The sequence below is a fragment of the Pseudorca crassidens genome, chromosome 3, assembly GCF_039906515.1.
Source record: "Pseudorca crassidens isolate mPseCra1 chromosome 3, mPseCra1.hap1, whole genome shotgun sequence".
Classification (NCBI taxonomy): Eukaryota; Metazoa; Chordata; class Mammalia; order Artiodactyla; family Delphinidae; genus Pseudorca; species Pseudorca crassidens.
In genome coordinates, this window is record NC_090298.1 from 1,034,642 (window position 1) to 1,059,881 (window position 25,240).

At 57.9% G+C, this 25,240-nt stretch overlaps 1 protein-coding gene across 8 annotated transcripts; it reads right to left on the bottom strand.

The window, feature by feature from the left end:
• Positions 1-2,868: 2,868 nt before the first annotated feature.
• BRD9 (bromodomain containing 9) lies at positions 2,869-25,227 on the bottom strand. Of its 8 annotated transcripts, none has more exons than XM_067730306.1 (17): positions 25,062-25,227; positions 24,194-24,408; positions 23,744-23,876; positions 21,955-22,015; positions 21,372-21,516; positions 18,684-18,794; positions 17,896-18,071; positions 16,588-16,720; positions 14,942-15,017; positions 13,682-13,777; positions 13,099-13,231; positions 11,245-11,356; positions 7,809-7,847; positions 6,637-6,736; positions 4,606-4,773; positions 3,527-3,631; positions 2,869-3,382 (listed from the first exon to the last, which is right to left on the bottom strand). In XM_067730306.1, the coding sequence occupies exons 1-16, from the start codon at positions 25,111-25,113 to the stop codon at positions 3,531-3,533; spliced, it is 1,851 nt and encodes a 616-aa protein (XP_067586407.1). In that variant the 5' UTR covers positions 25,114-25,227; the 3' UTR covers positions 2,869-3,382; positions 3,527-3,530. The 8 variants fall into 8 exon arrangements, with proteins under 8 accessions (XP_067586407.1, XP_067586404.1, XP_067586405.1 ...); XM_067730303.1 differs by having other exon boundaries at positions 2,869-3,418; XM_067730304.1 differs by having other exon boundaries at positions 2,869-3,421.
• Positions 25,228-25,240: the final 13 nt, after the last annotated feature.

Below are 25,240 nucleotides of genomic sequence, written 5' to 3' on the forward strand. Positions count from 1 at the left end.
GCTGGAAATCCCAGCTGACCACAGCCGGCAGGGGCGTGGGGGGCCACGGGCCTCCCGGGATCGCCCTCCTGGGGCCCCGGGGAATGAGGGCCCCTGTGCGCGGTGCACGCCGTGAGCGGGCCCGGGCTGGCACCTCCACCCAGAACGCACTTCCCAGGGAGGCAGGCACCCAGGACGGGACCAGGCGGCCCCAGGGCAAACCATCAGGCCGCCCGAGCAGGGTGTGACCACGAGAATCCAGCCCGCCGTGCAGCAGAGGCCGCGGGCTGCGGTGCCGTCCGAGCCGTGAGCTCTGGTGACTGAAGGCACAGCTCAGCCCCGCAGACAGCGTGGCGCTTACTCCGTGCGCTCCCCTCCCAAGGTCCGGGCCCTGGGAGCCCCGCAGCAGCCACAGCTCCTGCCTGCAGCAGGCATCGCCCAGGCTGCTGGTCAGCGAGTCCTCACGGCTCTTCAGAGTGCTTTCTGGTTAAGAGAAACGTCCCCACAGCCTCCTGCACAGAACACGCTTCTCCAGAAACACACGTGAGGCCGGTGACCAGTGCAAGGGAGCCCGCACCCTCGGGGTTTGGGGGGCTCATGCCCTCAACACCAAGTGCCTCCCAAGTCCAGCCGGCCCCAGGGCATCGCCCGTGACTCTGAAGGAGGCCACCTGGGACTCCCCCTCCGCGCTCACCTCCCAGGGCTCCCCAAGTCTGCAGTCGTGAGGGCCTCCCGACTGGCCCAGGGCCCGGTGAACTCAGCTGCTCACACTTTGGAGAAATGACCCTCCCTCAGGGGCATCGCTGCTCCATGGAACAGCTGTAAAAGCTACAACCTCGGCCCGCTCGCCACGCGAACACACACAGCCACGATCCTCGGCCGGGGCAGCCAGGCCTCTCCACACCTAAACCCACCTCGGCCCGCCCCTGTCCCCAGACTGCTGCGTCGGCCCCTCCCTGACCCAGACCCCCCACCTGGTCTTCACGGAGGGACGGATCAACAGGCCTGGAGTTCGGGGCGCTCACGCCTCTCGGGATAAGTAGCGCTCTGTAAGCCTGCCTGTGCGCACCCGGGACAGGAAAGCGGCCCTCACTGGGAGGGTCTCCAGCCCAGGTGGGGGCCCAGGTGGGCGCGGAGGGGGAGTGGCCACACCGGAGACGGCGGCGGGCGGAGCGCGGGGCAGGCGCAGGCGCTAGCACAGTGCCCACCGGCGCACGCACGCGCCCCTCACAGGCCTTGTTCTGAGGGAAGCTTCCAGTAGAAAAGCGCCGTAGACAACGGACGCTGGCCATGCTGCACCGCTGCCCAGGCAGCCTCCCGGAAGCAGCCTTTTGTTTTCTCTCTCCGGGGAGTCAACAGTCCCCCATGAGGCCTGCAGCCAGCATCTGGCCAGGGTTGCCCTGAGGGCCGCCCACCCCCGCCCCAGCCAGCTGGGCAGTTACTCTGACCAGGAGCGCCTGCAGGTCTCGGCTGGGATCCCGCCGGCTTCCTTAGGCAGAGGGCCTGGCACGGAGGCCACAGGCCCCCCGGTTTCACGGCCGCGACACCCCCGGGAGTGGCCTGAGCCCCGGCAGGGTCTGTGGTGAGGGCAGGTCACCTGCAGGGCCCCACTAACACCTACTACAACATGGATGAGCCTTGAAAGCTGTGCTGAGAAAAGCCAGGCCCAAAAGGCCGCAGAGTGCACGACTCCACCTGAACACAACGTCCAGGGCAGGGACGTCCGCGGAGACCGAAAGCAGAGTGGTTTCCAAGGGCGGGAGGAGGGGGACCTGGGGGTGGCGGCCAATCGGTACAGGCTTCCTTTCGGGGTGATGGAATGCTCCGGAATTTGAGAGATGGTGGTTTACGAAAACATGGGGGCCTTGGTCGGAGGGCCCTCCTTCCCAGCGGGCGTGCAGCTCCGAGCGGCAAGGCGGGCTCCCCTGTACTCCGTGGGCTCCAGACTCCGTCCGGCGAGTGCGGGTCCCTGGGACACCCTGCCGCGTGCACCAAGGCACGGGTCCGGCCTCCTGTGTTCACAGCTGACACGGCCATTGTGGTGGAGACCACGCCCTCAGGGGAGTCTGGGCTCCAGGGACTCATACTGTGTCTCGGCGGCCTTGCCCTCGTGTGCTATATACCCCATGTCACACTGGCGTCTACTGGAGCACTCCGGCTGAGGGCCAGGGAGAGGCCACGCCCGCGGGGCTGCACCGTGGGGACCCCGCCTGGGATGCGCAGGGGTCCCGGCCTCCTGAGCCCTGCCGGGGGCAGAGCCCACCGCCATCCCAAGGGTGGAAATCCAGATCCTGCCCCTCCCGGCCTCCCCACAGCTGGGGCGGTGGCTGAGGTGGGGGCTGGGGGGGCCTGCAGGGCAGTGGAGGGCCAGCCACAGGGTTCGGGCCCGGCTCTGCGGCCGGGCTGCAGCCCCGCGTAGGTAGGGAGGACGGCTGCCCTCCAGCCAGCCCCGGGCGTCTGCTCCGTACCAGCCCTGCTGATAAACTCATCTGCTCACAGCAGCCACAGCTGCTCCTGACGCTTCGCCTGTGAGATGCCTTGTCTCCCCTTTCCCCGGTGCTCACGGGGATCCTTGTCTGTCCAGACAGCGAGGCAGCCAGCCCTGCTCCCTGGCCTCTCGCCCACACGCCTCTCCCAGGACTGACCCTGCCCCGGGAGGTAACGGAGGCTCCGGCTTTATGTTTCACGGCGAGGGAACAGAACGGGAAACTGTGCGGGGATGGGCGTGACCCCGGACGTCACTGCGGTGCCAAGAACCGGGCCAGATGCGGAGCAGACCGCAGGAGACGGGGCTAGGAAGAAGGGATGCCATCCAGCTCGCGTGACAAGGGTTTTGACTAAGTCACGCAAAAGGGGACACCTAGCAGCGCTGTAAGTAACTACGCGTAATGACACTCTTTGTGTATCTTTTTATTAAGACCTGTATTTACATTCTGCAAATACAAACAGGCTTCCAGTAAACACATCCAGAACAAAGAGCGTTTTCGGACACTTAACCCTTCGCCACGGCCAGCAGGACAGGCCAGCTGTCAGCAGGGGGCGCCCCTCTCACACAAGGCTCAGAGAACGGGGACGCTGCCCTCACTCCCAGCCCCGACGCGGCCCCCGCCGTGACCCGCCTGGGAAATGTGGAGACGTGGGGCACGGGCGGGGCGGGAACGTGTAGGATGCCGCAGGGAACAGAGACAAACGCACCCACGTCTGCCTCCCAAGGGCTTCTCCCAGAGGACGCGGGGCAGACAGGTGCGTCCACACAGGCACAGAGGAGGACTTCACCGCCACCGAGAAGCTCAGAGACAGACCACAGCAGCTGCCCGGCATCTGGTCACACACCCTTTACGAGTGATCTCCAACTCTTCAGGACGCACAGGACCACTCACAGAAACGCTGCGTCCCAGCGCGGCTAACATGACGACAGACGAGTCACCACCTCCCGGGGCTGCTTCCCGCACGCCAAAGGGGACAAAATGAAAGTCTTCGTCTCATGACAAAAACTGTACATGCAAATAAAAGCTTACAAAATAAGAAACAACCAAAGGCCACCTACGGGGCTAGCTCTTTGTGGAGGCTGCGGGCTCTGGGGACTGAAGAAACTCGTACGGGTCGTGGGTCCCCTCGGGCTGCTCCCCAGCACTGAGGCGAGAAGGGCTTCCTGCAATCACGGGAGAGAAGGGACGTGTCACCCCAGGGTCTGCCACACGCACGCAGCTCACGACCCTCCTTCAGGGGCATCGCTGCTCCACGGGATAACTTTAAAAGCTACAAATGCACGTGTGCTGAACACGAACGTCCGCGTGGCTGCAGCCAGCTGAGCCCGGGCCTCAGCCCCGAGCCGTGGCTCCCAGGGATGGGCCGCCCGATGGCCCCAGAAAGGGGGCCCCGAGCCTCCACGCAGCAGGGCTGCTGCTTCTGCAGGAAGGAAGGCTCCTCGGCCGGGGCCTCAGACAATCCCACGCTCCGGAGGAGCCCCAGTGTCACCCTGAGTCCACCAGGACCTCGGGGCCCTCATATCTGGAGCTGCCCCAGGGTCACCTGGAACCTCCTTCACATGCCTTTATCACAAGGTTAACGGGACCAAAATGCTGGTCCTTAAGACAGTTTTAGCCAAACCTCTACAGGTGATCACTCATCGCCCCCTCCCCCGAACGCCAAGCTCTGCTACACTGAAAGAGTAACTCGGTGTCGGTATCTGGGAACTGCAACAGCAGGGTGAGGACTCATCTAGCACGTTCAAGCGGCCAGGAGACGCACTGTCCGGGCGGGGCCCCGACACACCCACCCACCCTCACTGGTTCACCAGGGGACTCCCAGGCCAGGCAAGGTCCTGTGCTCTCCCCACACGAGGGTCCTGCAGGAACACACTTGTCCACACGGGGCTTCAGGACCACAAGTAGGAACAGCAGAAAGAAAGCAACGTCCCCAATCCCTCACTCTGGAGGCTGGCAGGTCCACGGCTGGGGGCTCCTCCTGACACGGGACCTGCAGCACCTTCCGGCCAAGCCCCCAGATCCCTAGACTGAGTCCCACCCAAAGCCTTCACCTCAGTGCAGCCACCTGGCCCGGGAACCCCAGGGGCCAGGGCCCTCCCGGCTGCGGCCCACGCCACTCTGCACGAGGCGGCCTCACCCAGGTGGCGCTGGTCCCTGTCAGAGGCGTTGGACAGGGAGCTGAGGTTGGAGGACGGCCGGGAGCCCCCACGCTCTGCCTGCGCCTCCTGCAGGTCCTGAAGGAGCTTCGTGGTCTCGTCCAGGCTCAGGTGGCTGTCGTCGTGGTCCAGCTCCTTCTTCACTTTCCCTGCACACACGGGACGATGGGATGTGGAGGCCGGCCAGCCCGTCCACCCGCAGCCACGTCACCACACGCACCAAGGACGACAAACGCCTGGCTGAGCCTGCCCTGCGCCAGTGTGAGGGTGGCCTCTTGGGGGGTCAAGAGCCGCACACATGTTGTGGTCACCTGCGGCCCAAGCCCCCCGAAGGGCGCGGCCTAATGGTGGGACCACGTCCGCCCTGCACTGACCTGGCTCTGTACCCTAAGACGGCCTAAGAAAAACCCAGACAGGGCCCGACGCTCCAAGCTGCCTAACGACCATCGGAACAGCGCCCGGCACGTGCAAAGGCGCCGACTAAATCCAGCGCGTCCCACCAGCCACGCCCATGCAGGCAGAGCAACAGGGACACGCAGCCCCACCGGGGGACAGCCCTGCGAGTGAGATGCGGGGACAGAGATTAGGAACACGCACCGCGTGTTCCAAAGGCAAAGGACACGTGACCGGAGGCAAGAGGGGGACGACGCAGGAAAAGTCGGTGGAGCTCCTGGGGGTGAAAAGAATGGCAGCTACGGCGAGCCCAGGAGACTGACAGGTCAGCAGAAGGGCGCCCAGCGCCCCCAGGACTCCGCCCGCCACGGCCCGAAACCAAGCAGAGAGCAGACCAAAGGCAGGTGGGCAGAGTCGGGCTCAGGAGGGTGCTGGAGAACTACAGCCAGACTCCCCACATTCAGCTCCAAACCCCCAGGCCCAACGACGAAACGCAACCCGTGAAGAATAAACCTAAAGGAGAACCAACCAGGGCTGCTGTAACCAAACTACCACAACCAGGTAAAGTGGAGAAAGCCTTAGACTCCGCGAGAGGAAAGAGAACAGTTGTCAGAAGCCAGACCGGCCCCTGGCTGGCTCCCACCGCCTGAGTGACCGAGGGGGCGCCGTGCCAGACCGTCTGGGCCACGGTGTGCTTTGTCCTGGGCCCCCGCCTTCCTGCTGGGAGTCTGGGGCCGGGGCTGGGCCAGGCAGAGGGTGCCGGTCGTCACAGCTCTGGCCGGCGGCTCGTGGGGAGGGCGCTGGCAGCTGGGGCCGGGTCTCCCGCAGCAACACCCCCCCAGGCCCCTCCGAGTCCTGGGGTCCTAAGGAATCACACCTGGGGGTGGTCCTGGGGACCCCTGAACCGCTGGGAAACCAGCACACAGCCAGACGGCAGGCTGGAGCGCAGTCCTATCCACAACCGCGCTGAACACCAAGGGTCTGACGCGCTTCAACTAGAAGCAGGGCCTGCCAGGCTGCGTGACGGAGCGAGGCTGCCTGACACCCTTCACGACGGGGTGACGAGGTCCACTTCCAACAGCAGGCGGGGCGCGGACCCAGCCCCCAGCCGCAGGCCAGGCCATTCCTGCTGGGGCTCTTCTGGGGCTCCAGGGCGGTCAGCAGCACCTCTGGCCTCTGTCTGCTTGAGGCCAGAAGCACCAGGTCCCAAGTGTGAGGCCAAAGACGTCTCCAGAGGCTGCCACAGGTCCCCTGGGGGAACTGCCCTGGCGAGACCACTGAGGGGACGCACAGTACGTCCAGCAGGTCTGAAGGGGGAGGGGAGGAGACGCACCATGAAAACCACTGGCCACGAGGGGCTGGGAGGGCCTCGTCGGCACACAAGAGCCGAGGGGAGCACAGAGGCATCTTCCCCGACGGGGCCAGCCCAGTGGGCACACGTGGACGACGGTAGGGAGCACACCACTGCACTAACCGGGGGCGGGACCCCAGCAGACGATTCCCAAGGCGGGCCCCATCTGGAGTCACCTGGGGGGTCCTGAGGATGGGGGTCTTCATCGTGCAGCCAATGGGCAGGGCCGAGCCACCCTGCTCGCCGGGAGGTGCCCGGCACAACCTACCCAGACAGCCGAGCACGGAGATGTCCAGAGAGACGTCCGAGTAGGACTTCATGGCCATGAAGTCCAGGGCGGGGCCACCATCCCCGAGAGGGTCCCCCGCCTGCAGGAGACAAGCGATGTGAGACAGGAAAGGAGAGGCAGCTGACACGGATGTAACAGCCTGCCAGCCACGGCGAGGCCAGGCCTGTCGCGTCGTGTCCACCCGAAGAGCCCACACCGCAGCCCAGGGGTGAGCTCCCAGTGGATGCCTGTACCTGGACCAGCAATGAAGGCGGCTGGTCTCTGGGACCTACAGGCGCTGAGGGGACCTGAGAGAGACCCAAGACCTGAAGGGCCAGGCTACCTTCCAGGAACTTAACAGATAACGCGGCAGATTCCATAGCAGCACACTCTCTTTCCTTCTCTGGGCTGACCCACGGAGGCCCTGCTGCGGGCCAGAGCGGCCGGGTCCCTGCCCAAGGCAGCCTGCAGCCCATCCCAGCTCCTCGCAGACTGTGTGAGGCCGGCACCCACACGTGTCTGTGTAACCCAGACAGAGACCCGAGCAGAACCCTGGCTGCCCCGTGCACCCAGGGGAGATGCCCTTGGCACCTTCTCCAATTCTGCCCATCCAAGGGCCCCCACCTGACAGGCACCTGACGCTCTGCCCTGGGTGGGCCCCCCGGTCACCAAGGCCAGGTGACCCCTGGAGTCCAGGCCCCCACACCCTGCCCAGAGTCCTGGCATCTCTGCCCACATGGCCGTGTGCAAAGCTGGGGGCCACAAGTGCTCCAAGTCACCCCAGGGCAGGATGAGGAAACCATGGCCGGACCGCAGCGGAGCGTTTCCTCAGAGAGTGCCCGCCCCGGCGCTGGCGAGGCCCCAGGACGCCCCAGCTGACAGCACGTGTCCGCCGGCGAGCCCACCTTCTGGGAGGACCGGAAGACCCCTGCTCACCCTGCGGGCCGCCCCTCCAGCCCGTGAATCCCTCTGTCCAATTTGGAGGAATGTGCTGTGCCCACACCCTCAGTCCAGTCATCACAGTCGGGATGGGGGACCACCACTTAAGATTCCTCATCAGCAACGCAGCCAGTTTCTAAATAAAATATCTCAACCATTTCAAAGGCCAAACACAACTGTCCTCATGGGAACCCAAACAATTAGGTTTCTACTAACTTGTCCACGAGACGCACCTTTACTTCATCCAGAGGCTTCGTCGGAACGCTTCTCCTCTGCAAAGCAAAAGAGACAAGAACCAGTGTTCCACAACAGTTTTACACAGAACCACTCATCCAGTCGCCCACGCATGAGGTGGACGCGGCTCATCCGCTGCTCCGAGCTGGCCCTCGTGGGGTCGTGCTGCACTGTGAACCACACGGCCCGTGCGGCCCGGCTCACGAGACCACCCTGGGGTGAGGTGGACACCAAGGAGAGCACCCCAACCTGCGTCTGCATCCCTGGGGGCAGAACACCAAAGAGGAAAGTCAGACGTTGGAAAAACAGCCAATGGTTTAACCTGGAAAACGGTTTAACCCAGGAGGTAGAGAGATCCAGAGACCAGCTGGATCCCGACAGAGCACGACGCCTGTGGTACCACCGCCCTCGCAGGGATGGGGCCACAGGCCAGGCACCCTTCTCTCTGGCCTGCTCAGCGCCAGGGGAGGGCGCACACTTGACCACCCCTGTGACCACCACTCTGACCAAGCACAAAGGTTGCACTGAGCCGTGTCCTGTGACCTGGCAGAAGCACTGTGTGAAACCACCCTAGTTCTGTGGATGAACCTAGAAAGTTACTCAGCCTGCACGCTCTCCATCTGCGATCTTTTGCTCAAGATGATGTTTCTGAGACTCGCTTGTGTTAAAAGCTTCACAACTCTTAAGCAGAAAAATAAATACTGCCATTATTTTAACATCTGTTTCCTCACATAAACTTCTGCTGACGTATATATTTCATTATTGGATGTTATTTATGCTTTGGCACATCTGAAATTATGCCACTCTGAACACAGTTCATTCAGAAAATTGATCAAACTGTTCTTGCCTTCTCTGTCATAAATTGGCCATAAGTGGGTGAGTTTATTTCTGGGCTCTCTATTCTGTTCCACTGATCTGTGTGTCTGTTTTTGTGCCAATACCACACTGTTTTGATTACTCTATCTTTGTAGTACAGTCTAAAGTCTGGGAGTGTGATACCTCCAGCTATTCTGTCTCAAGATTGCTTTGGCTATTCGGGGTCTTTCGTGTTTCCGTATCAATTTTAAAATTATTTGTTCCAGTTTTGTGAAAAATGCCACTGGTATTTTGATAGGGATTGCACTGAATCTGTGGACTGCCTTGGATAGCATGGCCGTTTTAACCATATTACTTCTTCCAATGCAAGAAAGGACAGTCTGTGCAACAAGTGGTGCTGGGACAACTGGGCAGCTACACGTAGAAGAATGAAATCAGAACACTCCCTGACACCACACACAAGAATAAACTCAAAATGGATTGAAGACCTAAGTGTAAGACCAGACACCATAAAACGCCTAGAAAAAACATAAGCAGAACATTGATACAAATCGTAGCAATAGTTTTGTTTTTGGATCTGTCTCCTAAAGCAAAGAAAATAAAAGCAAAAATAAACAAATGAGACCTAATTAAACTTAAAAGCTTTTGCACAGCAAAGGAAACTATAAACAAAACAAAAAGACAACATACTGAATGGGAGAAAATATTTGCAAATGATATGACCAATAGGGATTAATATCCCAAATACATAAATAGCTCACACAATTCAACATCAGAAAAACAACCCACCCAATTAAAAAATGGGCAGAAGAATTAAACAGACATTTCTCCAAAGAAGACTTACAGATGGCCAACAGGCACATGAAAAGATGCTCAACGTCGCTAATCATCAGGGAAATGCAAATCAAAACCAAAATGAGATCACCTGACACCTGTCAGAGCGGCTGTCATCAAATAACAAATGCTGGAGAGGGCGTGGAGAAAAGGGAACCCTCCCACACTGTTGGTGGCAATGTACATTGGTGCAGCCACTATGGAAAAACAGTATGGAGATTTCTCAAGAAAACTAAAAACAGAACTACCACGTGATCCAGCAATTCCACTTCTGGGTATAGATCCAAAACGTATACAAATTCGAAAAGATACGTGCACTCCAATGTTCACAGAAGATTATTTATGTGTGTCAAGACATGGAAGCAACCTAAGTGTCCATCAACAGATGAATGGATAAAAAAGATGTGGTGTATGTGGGTGCGTGCGTGTGTGTCTGGATATACATATATAGATATATATATATCCACACACACACATACACACATATACATACAACGAAGTACGATTTAGCCATAATGTAGAACGAAATTTTACAACTGGCAATAACATGGATGGACTTGGAGGATTTTATGCTACGTGAGATAAGTCAAAGAAACACAAATACTGTGTGTTATCACTTATATTTGTAACCTAAAAAACACAACAAACCAGTGAATACAACAAAAAAGAAGCAGACTCACAGATACAGAGAACAAACTAGTGGTAACCAGTGGGGAGAGGGAAGGGGGAGGGGCAAGATAGGGGAGTAAGAGGTACAAACTACTCTGCACAAATAAGCTACAAGGATGTACTGTGCAACACGGGGAACAGAGCCAATATTTTATAATAACTGGGAATGGAATATAAACTTTAAAAATTGTGAATCACTATATTGTATACCTGAAACTTACGTAACATTGCACATCAACTATACTTCAATAAAAAAATGATAAAGAAATAAAAGCACAATCTAGACTTCACACACAAAAAAGAAAAACGATATTTGAAGAAATAAAGGCTGAAAATATTCCAAGTTTGATGAAAACTATACACCGAGAAGCCCAAGAAACTCACCAAATGTTAAGCAGAATAAAGACAAGAAAAGCACACGAAAAAACACCAAAAGTAAACGGATGTAAGTCAGTTATAGAAACTATAATTTTCAAGTATCTAGAGCAACACGCAGCACTTTTTCTCCAAATGGCTGGAGAGCAAATATCTGAAGCTTTGTGGTCACGCACGGTCTGTAGCACGTTTTTTTTTTTTTCTTTTAAATCTTCAAAAACTGCAAAAAACATTATTAGCTTATGGGCCCAAATTTGCCAATCCTTGATCTTGACCAAAAAAAGACACATTAAAAATGGAAAACAAAGATAAAAATGACTGCAGACACTTCCTCAGAAACAAAGCGAGTAAGCGACCATTTTAAGTAGAGGCTAAAATGTCACCCTATAATTCCACACCGGGAAGGGGACTTTCAAAAACGAAGGAAAACGAAGACACTTTTCAGATAAAGAAAAAGCTGAGTAAATTCGCAGCCAGCAAATCTGTCCTTTAAGAAACTTCAAAGGAAAGTTTTCAGGACAAAGGAAAGTGACAGCAGATGAAAGAAATGTAGGTCTAGAGAGTGATGGAGAATACGTGCCAGACAGAGAGGAACTCTGTAAGTTTCTCTGAAAGATAACTGACTAAGTAAAAACAAAGAATAAATAATAACCAGTGAGGGAAAAAGCCACCGACCACCTAAAAACAGCACATCCCCTAGCGCCCAGTCTGGCGGGCACAGGAGTGGCCCAACGCACCCACCTGCCTCAGCTGGAAGAGCATCCGTGAGTGGTCCCCGCCCGTGATCTGGTCCAGGAGGTCATCCACCAGCTTCTTGCTGTAGCTCCCGGCATCCTTCACAAACTCCTGCAGGCTGGGAGGGGCCGCGAGAGACCAGGCTGGAAGCCGCCCTCCGTGCCCGCGCCCCATCCTGGCTGCACGCCCCTCAGACACGCCCCACAGGACAGGCTCTCGCTGAGCGCTACAGCCCTCCAGGTGCAGCGGTTTGGGGAGTGGAGAACAGTCTTCATCAGAGCGGCCCGGGACCCAGACGAGTTAAAGAGCAAAGTGAAGAACACGCGTCCGCATCCCGATACAGCTCACGCTGGCTCTCACAAAAGCAGCACACTCCTATCTGCGCGTTTCGGATTTACAAACACAGGGAGACTGAGGAGAGCGCGCTGCGGAGGGCTCCCCGCTGGGGAGCGGGGCGGCAGGTACGGGAGCAAGACTCCCCACGTGCACCCTGAGTGTCATTTTGATCTCTGGACCGTGTGAATGCTTGCAAATCCAAAACAAGACGCAACAGCAAATTTGGAAAGGAGGCCGGGAACAGAACCCACAGCCCAAGCCGCAGAGCCAGGCCAAGTCCCAGCAGGGGCCCCGGACTGCAAAGGCCCTCACGTGGGGCAGGGAGGGCCGCGGGCCTGGAGGGTCTCCACCAGGAGTCTTGGGGTGGGGAGCAGGGCCGAGCAGCAGCTCTCCCGGGGGAGAAGGGGCGCTGGCACCGCGAAGGGCGTGGCCTGCTTCCTGGGCTGTTCAGGCGGCCCGGGATCCGTAGGCCTTCCAGGAGCTCGTGGAAGGTCATATATTGAGCTCACCGGGGGCGAGCTCGTGCCGGCTGCACTTGCTGCCTGAACCATGGGGAGTGGTCCCCCCAGAGCTGAGCCGAGGAGAGGGCCAACCACTCGGGACACGAGCCTCCCACCTGCAGCTTCCTCCTCGCTTCTTAACCTCCACTTCTCTTTTCGCACAAAAATCAGGGTTAGGTATTCATTTACTGTGTTAGGCGCTAACTGATTTCTTGTTGTGTGCTCTTCAAAGATATTCCATATTCTCTTTGGAATAAAACAAAGATCTGATACGGGAAGACTCTATTTCTCAGAGACTAACAAAATCGTTACTTTCCCCATAGGAAGCCACGAAAATTCTAAAAGAATGATCCACTTTTACTTTGTCTCAGAAAACAAAAAATACGAAAACAGCCCTATAGAAATGCAATACTCTATCACTAATTTTAATCACAGCTGGGGCTGAACCGCGTTCCCAAAACTCACACGTTGAGGCCCTGAGACCCTGTACCTCAGAACGTAACTGTATTTTGAGATGCGGCCTTTACAATTTAAAGGTGATTAAGTTAAAACCAGGTCTTTGGGGGGGGCCTAACCTTGGTGTCCCCAGAGGAAGGGAGCTCAGGAAGCAGACGCGCAGAGGGAAGCCGGGGGAGGGTGCGGGGGACGGCTGTCTGCACGCCGGCGAGAGAGGCCACGGGAGGAGCTGCCCTGCCCGCACCTGCACCTCGGCTTCCCGCCTCCAGGACTGGAGACCGTGAGTGTGTGCTGTGCGAGCCGCTTTGTTCTGGCGGCCGGAGCCGTCGCACAGCCACGAGACCCTCTTTAGGACAGCCGCGACCCCGGCTACCCGTGACGGCGCACGGCTGTCCCACACACGGGCTCCCGTGGCTCCGGCCTGGACCGTCATCACCTCCAAATCCCGACCAAGCGAGTGACCCGAGCTTCAGGGCCGCCTGCGGTGGCCGCGGAGGTCTACTGGAAACAACCCGGCCCGCACGGCCCCCACCCCAGCCCTGCCCGCAAGGGCCGCGCCGCCGCCCACCTCAGCGCGCACTGCACACCCGTCTCGTCTCCGTAGGCCGAGTACAGCAGCTCCACCTCGTCGCACTTCAAGTCGCCGAACACTGAGTTGTTGTGCGTGGACAGGGCAGTGCTGGCACCGGACAGGAAGGTGACTGGGGGGGCGGGGCAGGGTGGCGTCAGGGCTGCGGGCACACGCGGGCCACGCCCCGCGACCCTGCGCCGCCACCGCCGCTGCGCCTCGCCACGCCCACGCCGCGTCCTCCGAGGACGGGGAGGTCACGCAGGAGCCGCACAAGCCAGGGAGCCCAGCGTGAGGCCCACGCGTCCTCCCGCCCTTCGCGCAGGGTCCCCGCTGCAGGCAGTCTCGCGAGCCCTCCAACAGATGAAGCGTGACAGCTTGTTGCAGGAAACGTAAACCGCACACACAGGCGGCTGCCACGTGCAGGCCCCGCCCCCCCCCAGTGGCAGAGGCGGCACCTGCCCACCTGCCCGGTGGGCTCCTGATTCCCAGCACTTCCCGGGACCTGACCTGTAAGATGAGGTTCCAAACCAGGCCCGGACGCGGCGCCCACACGGTGAGCCGGGGCCCCTGGGGCGCTCACCTCTGCTCCTCCGCTCCTCCCTGAAGCCCAGCGCGGTGAAGCCGGGCAGCAGCTTGCTGGACAGCGCGCTCAGGTCCACCGGGTGCGTCTCCTCCTCTGCAAGGGCACCAGGGCCATGAGCAGGTGACCCCGGAGCCCCCAGCCCCAGGCAGTGAGGGGTGCACGCAGGAGGGCGGGCCCGGGGGCTCCCTGTGCCCATCTACAGCCGATCTACCAAGCTGCCTGCCTTTCTCTCGTCTCAGCTGCACCGTGATCTCACCTTAGTGCCCCAGCTCTCATGACGACAGGCCAGCGGTCTGCCCACCACAGGGCAACATAACCTTCCCAAACCCACGCTACCGCTCACCACCTCCGAGAGACCTCGGGCCACGTGTCACGAGCAACAGAGCAGCCTGAGGGCAATTCCTACGCTGAATTCACCCTTCAAGTTGCTCACGTGACCTGAGCAGGACCCTTCAAATCCCCAATCTGAACCTCAATCTCATGTTCTCTTGCTAAGTGTTGACCAGCTCGCCTGTTCTCTTCTAACGAGAACGTTATGATTCACTCCAACTGAAGGTCAAAAGCAGTGGCCAGCGCCTGTCCCCCTCATCCATCAGAGGACACTGAGTGACCCTGCTCATCTTGGCGGTGGCGGGGAAGCACCGAGGGGCACGCTGGGCCATGAGAGCCGTCCCACATCCACGCAAGTGAGAACAAGGGGGGTGTTTCACCTGCTGTGTGTGTGTGACAAGCCTTTGAAATACTTTTCCAGAAGATGGAAAAGTGTAAAAGTACTTTAAAGACCGCAGCCGTGGCCGTACAGGTTGGATGGACCCTCCCTTCAAGGAAGCTCCTGCCTCCTTCGAAAGCTTCCCTGACGCAGCTGCCAGGCAGGTCGTGTGGGGCAGACGCCTGCCTCGTTCTAGCCTCGAGGGCGGGCAGAGCTCAGCGCCCCGGTTCCAACAGAGGAGCCTCAGCTGGGCTGTGAAGCAAACCCAGCTCCCAGCGCCTTGCTGCAGCTTTGGGGAGCGCGGCCCCAAGCACTCGGGGCTTGGGGCCCTTGGTCCGAAAGGTCTGGCCAGCACCTCCGGCCCCACTGGGCGGCCGCCCGCGGCCCACTGGCCACATTTGCGTCCCGCTGTGTGGGAGACTGGATGCGCCTTTGTCTACGCTTCACCACAGCGTCGCGACCAGGGGGAAGGGGCGTCTCGGGCAGGCCGCGAGGCGCAAGGCCGCCGAATGGGACAGAGGCGAGGGGAGCGCGCGTGAGCCGCTCACCGTCTGCGTCCGGCTCGGCCGTGTTGACCACGCTGTAGAGCAGGCTCCCGTCCCCGTTCTTCTTCAGGTAGCCCATCTGCAAGGAAGCACGCCTGAGCGCCCGCTCTCCGGATGGCCCCGGCCCCCTGGCCCAGGCTCCACCGAGACACCAACAGAACAGAGGCCTCCGAGGGCGGCCTGAATCCTAAAAGGCCACGAAGTTACTCGTTTCCCTGTGAGCAAAGGCCACGCGCACACGTGTGCGATCGCAGAACTTCTGGGACGGGCTCCAGACAGGAGCTTTGAAGACAGAGAGCGAACCCTAGAAACAGCCTTTTCCAGCAGTCAGAGGCCCGAGCACAGCGAGCTGGGTCGGGGCCTGGTCAAGGAGACCCGAGATCCACCTCTGACGCCCGTGGGAACTCATCTCCGTTTGAAAACCAGCCTGCGCGCAAGAGCAGCCCCTGCACAGGCTGTCGGGAGGGCCCAGGAAGGGGAGGCTGCCGTGTGGGTCCGTGTGTGCGAGGGGCCCAGCGTCCGAGCAGGGTGAGTAGGGCACGGGGTAGAGGGGGATGGAGAGGCGACGTAAGTCGGGTTTCTCACGGTGGAACTGCGAAACTGTAAGGGGGAAAAGCAAAGCAGACCCACGGAATTGAACGTTTCCGTGTGAAAACTCGGTGTTCAGTGAACGTAAACACGGACGTCAGTACAGGCTGTACGGACGGACGGGGCCTTCCTGGAAGCTTTGTCCACCAGGGCCCAGGTCTAGGTCTGGGATGCCGCTCTCCGCTAGGGAACCAGGGCTCCTTAGAGAAATGCTGACTCCAGGGCTGAAAGGCCACAGGAGTGCAGACAAGCGAGCTCAACAGAAAGAACTATCACGTGAGCCACACGGGCAACTTCAAACTTTCTAGAAGGCACGTTGGAAATAAAAAGAAACACGTGGCGTAAAATGTAACGTATTTCATATAACCCGACACATCCAAATTGTTACCACTTCAAACTTCTTTACGTAAAATGTAAATTCCAACGCATGTTTCCCAGACTTAGTACAAAAATACAAAGTAAAGCTGTAATACGTCTTTACACAGACTGCACGTTGAAATAGAATTTTAGACGTATCACGTCAAACTAAACACTAGGGTTAATCTCATCTGTGTCCTTGCTAACGCGACCACTAGGAGGTTTAAAGCCGCACGCGTGTGAGATTCACGCTATTTCTATCGGATGCACGGAGGGAGGACACCTTGTGTTGGAGAGAGGAGGTGCTCAGAGGAGGGCAGGCAGAGCCCTCCGCACAGGCTCACACCTGGGTCACAGACGCGTGAGCACACAGGGGAAAGGATTCACCCACAGCGGAGAGTCCTGGCCGGCTTGGCCTCGGCCCGGGGACAGAGGTTAGCGCCCCTGCGGGCAGGCGGCCCGCACACAACCACACCCCTCCTGTCCTTGAGGTGCCCTTGGAGTCCCCCCCTGCCCTCCGGGAGACCGGCCAGCAGGCTACACGGCCAGTGGGGACGAGGAGCTGACCCCTCCGGTGACAACAGCGCCGCCCGGACACCAGCGGGACTCCGACCACATGCTCATAATGACCGGCTAACCTCTCGCTCGTGACGGCCGTGCCACTGCCCTGGCAGAAACACAGCCATCCCGTTCGGGAGTGCTACCTTGCCACCGGGGACCAGCCGGTTGATCCTGTCCCGGGCCTCGTCGGCCGCGTGCTCCACCAAGGCCAGGACGTGCTCCTCCGCGGTGCTGTCGGTCAGGCTGCAGGCGTTTCCTTCCGGCTCGAACATGCAGCTGTGAGGCAGAAACAGGCAGGAGTCAACGGGCCGCACGTGGGCACACTCACCCCTCATCCCCACAGTCCGTCCCTCATGCCACGCCAGGGCGCGGCAGAGGGCAGCGCAGAGCGCACTGTAACTCCCTTCCTTCTACTTCCGACGCTTCCGCTAAGACGAGAAAGTACAAGCCAAGCAGATGCTCCACGTTTCTTGTGTCTCAGCTACGCGTTTCGGTCACTTTAAGAGCAACAGGGGCCTCACGGGTTAGTGCCACTCGAGGCGCCAGTAAAAAAGTGACAATCCCACGCGGGGCTGGGGCGCTGGCAGTGAGCCCGGGCTGGTGAGCCCCCCAGGACCCAGGGCGCCTAAGACCGCAGAGGCAGAGGAAGAGCGGACTGCCAGCGCCCGAGGGAGGCGCCCCCACCCCCTCCCAGTGGAAGGCTCTAGAAGCAGAGGCGCCGAGCCCCTGCAAGGAACTGTGGGGCTGGGGTGAGCCCTCCTGGGGCTCTCGAGCCTGCGGAAGGCCCTCGCTCAGGCCCAGGCTCACAGCGACCGGCGCGGGGAGCCCGCCCTCTCGCAGCTGTCTGCCCGAAGCAGCACACCCGCGCAGAGCCTGCGACGGGCAAGCCCAGGTCGCCAATGCGCGTCCTACGCGGGAAGGCATGTCCTGGGGGTGAGGGGTCAGCAAATATTCACACAGAGCATGAGTGTGGGAATGGCAGCGACTGGTCAGCAGTGGACACCGCAGAGCCAAACCACACCTGGAACAGAGCGTGTGTGTGGCCGGCCGGCCGGCCGGCGGGGGTCCGTCAGGGTGACAGTGACTCTCTTCCAGGACGAGTCACTGTGCACTGGCACGCGGAGAGTGTGGGTCACAGAGCAGAGAGCCGCGCCCCTCACAACTGACCCCGGGGCTCGGGGTCTTCTGACACTCCCTGCACCCACCGCGACCACCTCATTCCCAAGGTGGGCAGGGAAGAAGGGTCGCCTCCCTCTGAACACAGGGTCCAGGGCCTGTCCCAGCTGCCTTGAAAGCCCGGGGGCTACAAACATGGCCCTCGGCTTCCAAAGAGCAAACTCTCCCGCCAGCAACGCAGGCAGCCTGCCCACGGCAGCTGCACAGACCCGCGAGGCCCAGCTCGTCACCTGCTCCCCACAGAGCCCTGGCCCCCACGGCGGGCGGTCCTGTACCTGATGACTTCTCTACTCGGCCTTTTGGATTTCTTAGCAGTTTCTACTTGTACGGGCACAACTTCAGGAACAGGCTCCTCGACGGCTGTATCTTCGTTGCCCAAAAGAGCTGCCTGCTGAGAAAAATCCATGTCCTGCATAAACGACATGCTGCGCTTCAAAGCTAACAGCCGCTCCTAGAATCAGAAAGGACAGAGCAGCAGGGACTTTACCTCTCCCTCCGGCCAAGGCACCATGACGATGGGATGGGATGGGTGGCCACAGCCCCACCTGGCCTAACAGCTAAGCTGCCACGGGGTGCGGCACCAAAGGGCGTGCCAATTGGCCGGGAGTGCTCAGAGCTGGCGGGGATGCACCTCACCTATGGGCTGGTCAGGCCCAAGGCACTGGTCCTAGATGCGTGACGCATGCAGCCTGGCTCACGGGAGAGGTCGGGGAAGCCACCTGGGATGCCCGGGATGGCTGTCTGGATTCAGAGAGGCAACCACGTAAAACAAGCCCGCAACGCAGGCTGCGACCCAGTGAGACCAACAGATCCGGAACTCTGCACCAACCCTACGCGAGACCTGCAGCTGGGGCAGGAGCAGAGAGCAGAGAGCGCCTGCAGGAGAGGGGCGTGGGGAGGGCGGCTGGCTGGGGGGCTACCCTAGAGCAGAGGGTCCACGCCGTGGCCAGGGGCGGATGGATGGAAGCATGTCAGTCACTGTGAGCTTCTGTTTAGGCACAAGGATCGTGGAGGAGGACGCTCACAGCCGAGGCTCCTCGCTCGCTGTTAGAGGGTCCCTTACTTTGCTCATCATCTTAAAGCCCGCGTGGAGGATCTTCTTAGCTAACTTGTAGTACACGGTGTCCGGTCTGTTGTACGTCATGGCATTATCACACATCAGTTTGAAATCTGCCTGAAAAGAAAAAAGAATGCATCAAGTTTGAAACACCACAGATAACAACAAAGAGTTGAGGTTTCTATCAAGAGGCCGGAAGTGGCTGAAACAGAGTGGAAAACAATTTGGCTCTCTAATTCAAGGAGTAACCTTTGTTAATTTATATGAACTTTCCCAGGTGATTTTCCACTATGGACTCCTATTAAGATATTGAGCATATAGTTCCCTGTTCTGTGTAGTAAATCCTGGTTGCCTGTCTGTTTTTTATGTATAATAGTCTGTAACTGTTAGTCCCAAAGTCCAAATTTAGGCTCCCCCCCGTGCCTGTCCCCTTTGGTAACTGTAGTTTGTTTTCTATGCCTGTGAGTCTGCTGCTGTCTTGTACATAGACTGTTACATTTTTTACACTCCACAAGTGATGTCGTGTAACATTTGTCTCTATCTGACTCACTTCACTAAGTGTGATCGTCTCTAGGTTTATCCATGTTGCTGCCAATGGTAATATTTCATTCTTTTTTTATGGCTGAGTAATTAAAGAGTACTTTTTAAAAACTCTGAGAAATTTTCATAATTGTTCATCGGTCTTTACTTGTATGAAAGATATTCCAGTGAGAAGCTTGCCAAAGTGTGTAACTTCTTTCTGAGCGTGACACACACATTTCACAGGAGTAAAATGCTGGTTCCCTCTGCTTCCCCCTGACCCCTTCCCCTGACCCTTCCTTCCCCCTGACCCCTTCCCCTGACCCTTCCTTCCCCCTGACCCCCTTCCCCCTGACCCTTCCTTCCCCCTGACCCCCTTCCCCCTGACCCCCTTCCCCCTGACCCTTCCTTCCCCCTGACCCCCTTCCCCCTGACCCTTCCTTCCCCCTGACCCTTCCTTCCCCCTGACCCCCTTCCCCCTGACACCCTTCCCCCTGACCCTTCCTTCCCCCTGACCCCCTTCCCCCTGACCCCCTTCCCCCTGACCCCCTTCCCCCTGACCCCTTCCCCCTGACCCTTCCTTCCCCCTGACCCCCTTCCCCCTGACCCTTCCTTCCCCCTGACCCCCTTCCCCCTGACCCCCTTCCCCCTGACCCTTCCTTCCCCCTGACCCCCTTCCCCCTGACCCCCTTCCCCCTGACCCTTCCTTCCTCCTGACCCCCTTCCCCCTGACCCCCTTCCCCCTGACCCTTCCTTCCCCCTGACCCTTCCTTCCCCCTGACCCCCTTCCCCCTGACCCCCTTCCCCCTGACCCTTCCTTCCTCCTGACCCCCTTCCCCCTGACCCCCTTCCCCCTGACCCCCTTCCCCCTGACCCTTCCTTCCTCCTGACCCCCTACCTCCTGACCCCCTTCCTCCTGACCCTTCCTTCCTTCCTGACCCACCCTATTCCCTCTCTTTGGAAGGAACTCAGACATTAACAGGAACAAAAACCAACAACCAGTTCTTTTAAGCAAAAGCAGAGGGATTAACTGAGAGGTGGGCATGTCCTCTATCTCTGGGATTTTTCCATAGGATTTAAAATTCTGTCTACGGACAGTGACTCTAGTACGATTAGAAAAACATTTTCCCCTAAAATAAAGAAAAGCCTTAGTGAAAAACTTACAATAAAAGTAAATGCTTGGAAATATCAGCATTTTACCACCTAGCCAGATTCCTTAGGGTACACCTGTCACAGGTGAGTCAGACCTCAGGAGGGACGACTGCTAACGCAGCATGTACCACCTGGAGTCCTTACCAAGTCACGGTGCCGGTGTCCCCAGGGCTGGGACCGAGGCCATAAAGTCCCTCTGTCACAAGGCCCAACTGTGACAGGCTCAGAACACTCTCTGGAGGACACGTCTTGGCTTTGTCACTGGGTGAGTGACCAAATGAGGGGCCTGCAGGTAGACAGGTCGCCTCTAGGACATGGATTATTATTAACCACCTGCCCACAGGAGTGGTGCCTGACCTTCCTATGAAAACTTTCCTTTTCTCCCACCCTCCCTTTAGTCTGTTGTGCTGTTTCTGCAGGTCAGCAAACCCTTTCAGTAAGTAAGGTCTCCAGTAAATACAAACAGAAAAGCCAAGCTTTTCCGAAGTTAACAGAACCTAAGAAACCTAAAGCCTTTTTCTAAGTGGCGTCATTGTCAATGTTGTCAAGCATTTGTTTTGCTCTTCCCCCGAACCTGAAAGCCAATAAGCAATTCTTCCCTTTCACAGCCAGTGCTGAGAAACAGGGAGTTAGGAACAGAGTAGTCAGGAGACATGAACATTTGTTATCCCCAAAAATTTAAACTCCCGGTTATTAAGATAAGGAAAATTATGTTTCTAAAAATACCCATTCTGGGGCCAGGCCAAAATGAACACATCCTCGCTTGACCCAACATGTCCGTTTATGCAAAAATAGTAACTTAAAAAGAAACACGTCTACTAGCACGCAACATACAGGCCAGCTTCTAGACCAAAATACTGAGAAAAGTACAACCAGCCCCTATGCTGGCGAAATGTCAACCCAACGTGGAAACACCCACGAAAACTTGGAACTGGAAACAACCTAAGATGTACGCAGTGTCTACTGCACATGAAGACACATGGAGCCTCCTAACAATTACTTCAGGAGCTGAAATGAATTTACCTTAAATTCCGTGACTGACTTGTATTCATTAGCTACAATTTTGTCTCTCATTGTGCCAAAATCCATCGGGTGTTTTATTATCATTGAGTATCCAGGAGCAATTGCATCCGTGACAGGAAAAGCAAAAAATCCATGAGGATCTTTTCTGAAAACACAAACATCTTTATTTAAACTGGAAAAACCCTGAAATCTAAATTTCTAAACAAAACCCCTCCCAGTTAAAAATTTGATACAATTAACCAGATTTTAAGATTTGTTTCTTAAAAATAACAAATAAAATTTATGCTCTTTAAAACTGTGGTATTTTGGATACACTGAAAATTCCAAAACTACCATCCCGGCTCCTGCCATGACTCTACATCAGGGCGTCTGACAACCGGTGCAGACTCAGAGGAGATGAAGGAGGTGTTCTCGAGCCCTCCCAGCTCTGCTCCCACATGGCAGTGCCCCACCGCCCCGACTGAGCGTTACCCAGTGAAGGTGAAGGGCCTGCTTTACAGGTGACAGGGGTGAGGCAAGAACACCAGAGAGAGAAGACACCTCAGATGTCCCCTAGCACAAACCCTTTAGAAAAGCTCTTTACCTCTGGAGCTGGCGGAGGAAATGCTCTAGTAGTTGCTGAATAGGCGTGCTCTCATTTTCAGCTGACGATTTCAAAAGTAAAAAAATAAAATTGAACAAAAGGATTTTGGTATCACTTCACCAGAAAGCAAACTCCAATATCGTAATACTTATCTATTTCTTGTTCTACAATGTTTTGGGTTCAAATGAGAACTGGATATAAAGATAAGCAGGGGGCTTCCCTGGTGGCGCAGTGGTTGAGAGTCCGCCTGCCGATGCAGGGGACACGGGTTCGTGCCCCGGTCCGGGAAGATCCCACATGCCGCGGAGCGGCTGCTCCCGTGAGCCATGGCCGCTGAGCCAGCACTCCGCAATGGGAGAGGCCACAACAGTGAGAGGCCCGCATATCACAAAAAAAAAAAAGATAAGCAGATCCCGCAAAGCTCAGCAGGGTGAAAAAGGGCACCCACAGCATTGGTCCCCTAAACCCCTCAGACTGCCAACACCCCTCTCAAACAGTGGTGTAGAGCCATCGCTCATCACCCTGTCTCCAGCCCCCAGCACTCCTGGGCCTGGGACATTCCACACAAGGTATGAAGCAGCAGACGAGGGCTCTGGACATAGAAGCTGACCCTGGATGCACCGATATCATTGTACTTGATATCGTTTACGGGCCTAAACTTCTGGGCATGCCTCTGTTTATCTGTAAAATGGGGATAAAAATGAGAGTTCCCGTGAGGACTCCAATTGTTAACCACGTCTCTGGGCCCACAGCGTGAAAAACACGGTTTTCAGGGAATGTGAACGCAGATGTCGGTACAGGCTTCCTTCCGCAAGAGTATGTATTAAATGGTCCTCCCTAGCTTTGTCCCCCAAGGCCCACACCCAGTGCCCAGATCTGGCATTCTGAATGCTGTTCTCCACTAAGCAACCAGGGCTCCTTGGGGAAATGGCTCACTTCTGGGCTGAAGGGCAACACGAGTGCAGACCTGCGGGTCCCAAGAGTGACGCTCTTGAGAGTGATCAGGACAGGTCCAAGAGAGCATCGTCTGATCGTGAGTTTTTCAGGTACACCGGGGCAGGTGCTAAACGTACGATCTCCAACAGGCCGTTGGGCAGATTAAGCTAGCAAGTACTAGTAACTGTAGTAACTTCAGGCGCGTTCATCTGAGGCACTGATGCTCTGTGCCTGACCTTCTCTGCTCCACAGCAGGCCCAAGGGCCCTGAGTCCTGCCTGTTCCCTACAGCAATGACTCCCGCAGAAGAGGGTGTTGCCAGGAAGCAGCAACCCCACACTGCAACACAGTACCTCCCCTGCCCCCACCCCGGCAACTCAAAGGTGGCCAGACCCCAAGCCAGGGAAGAAACACCTGCAGGACAAACCCGCCTCCAGTCCAGCACCTCCTGACAACCTGACAGCCTCTGAGGGAAGCGACCACACACAAATCAGAGCGTCCCGAGCACTCCAGAAGCCTTCCTCTGCTGCAGCCAGCATAGCTCCCAGGGGGAATGATGTCCTGAATAACTGATACCAGCACTAGCCTCCTCCCGTCCACAATGAGCTTCTCATTAGCTCCTGGGCTTTAAAAAAAAAAGGCCAGCAGTGGTGGGCCAAGCCCTGCTCTAGGAGTTCAGAGAGGATGGCAAGAACTTTAGGTCCATCCAGCTACTCTGTGTGAGGCCCTGGGAGAGAAAATGCTGTTCCTTCCTTCCTATGCTTCTCCCAAGAGCTGAAGGGCGGATGCCAACCACTAGTTCACAGCGACAAGCTCCGAAGCTCCAGGACGTCTCTGAAAACGCCGCCACTTGCCTGGCTGTGTCCGGCACGCTCGGACAGGCCGGTCGGGGGGCGGCTCCACCTCCACCTTCTTCCCCGGATCAAAGTCGTCCGCCTCTCCCTCTGTGTCACAGTGTTCCTTTTCCCGCTTCCGCTTCTTCTCTTCCTGTGAGGCAGGGTCAAGGCAGCGAGAGCAATGAAGTGCTTGTTAACAGACCTCGCGTTCCTCAGGGAAAGCTGAGAGAGAAAAGCCCTCTTCCAGAGCCCCTTCTTACTCCAGGCTACCACCCTTCAAAGACTCGCCCCCCAGGGGCCAGACAAGAAAAGATGCGCAAAGAGCCAAAACCGAAGCAACCGACCTCGACACGGCGCACCCTACACCCTACGAGAAACAGAACACTCGCTTCCCAGAACACTCGCTTCCGGAGGCCAGGAAGCCCTTGCTCCACCTGCCCCCCAGGGGTTTTGGCCACCCTCGCTCACCTTTCGCTTCCTTCTTTCTTCATCGTCAAGGTGCTTCTCCTTCTCCGACTTTTTCTTTTTCTTCTTCTTCTTCTCCTTGTGCCTCTCCCGCTCGTGGTCTGACCTATCATCGTAGTAACTGGAGTCGTGGCCGGACCCTGAGAGCTCTGTCACTTCACTTCCTCCAACCTTGAGCACCAGCTTCAGGGGCTTCTCCAAAGGCTTGTCTGCATAGTCTGTGGACACGCAGGCGACCTTCACCGTGTGTGCTCAGGGCGCTCAGAGGCGCATACTGCTGCCCTGTCGGCAGCATGGTGGGCCCAGAGTGGGGTGTCATGGGGAGGACACAGAGGCCCAGGAAGGTGGGGCGATCGGCTAAGCTCAGGTGGACAGCAGGGGAATGCCAAAACCAACAGCGAAAGATGCTGCTGGGGGCAAAGACAGGTGGGGTGCTCCCTCCCTCTCGCCCACAGACATTCTCAGGGGGGCTGCAGGGAGATCTCTGGGTCACTGTCAGGGGGGAGGAGCCAGACCACGCCTGGGGCCCAGGCGCACAATCCTCTACCCCCAGGTCCTGGCCCGTGGTCACCCCCTTCCTGTCCTGCAGCAGTCCCCGTGCGGCGTCCCTGACACCGGGACCAGGGGCTGCCGGACCAGGGCACAGGCGGGAAAGGCGGGAGAAGACCTCGGGAAACACGGACGAAGAATCACAGAGGTGCTCAGCGCTTCTCTCCAGGATGCGGCCAGACCTAGACGGACGCTTGAGAGGCGCGGCCCCGAGACCCCGCCAGCGCGCCCCGGACCCCCGCTCTCGTCCCCGGGATCCCCGCCGCCTCGAACGCCCGCCCGTCCGCCCTCCCGGCGTCACAAAGCGCGTCCGCCGCCTCACCCTCGTACGACGAACGCCACTCGGCCTTATGCTTCTTGTGCTTCTTGCCCATGGCGACGGCGCCGAGGGCAGCAGCGAGGCCTGCCGCACCGTGGCCGCCGACCCCCGGCCCTGGTTCTCCGCCCGCCTCGCCGCGGAGCTTGCGAGATCGCGCCGGAAGCGGGCGCCGAGACCGGAAG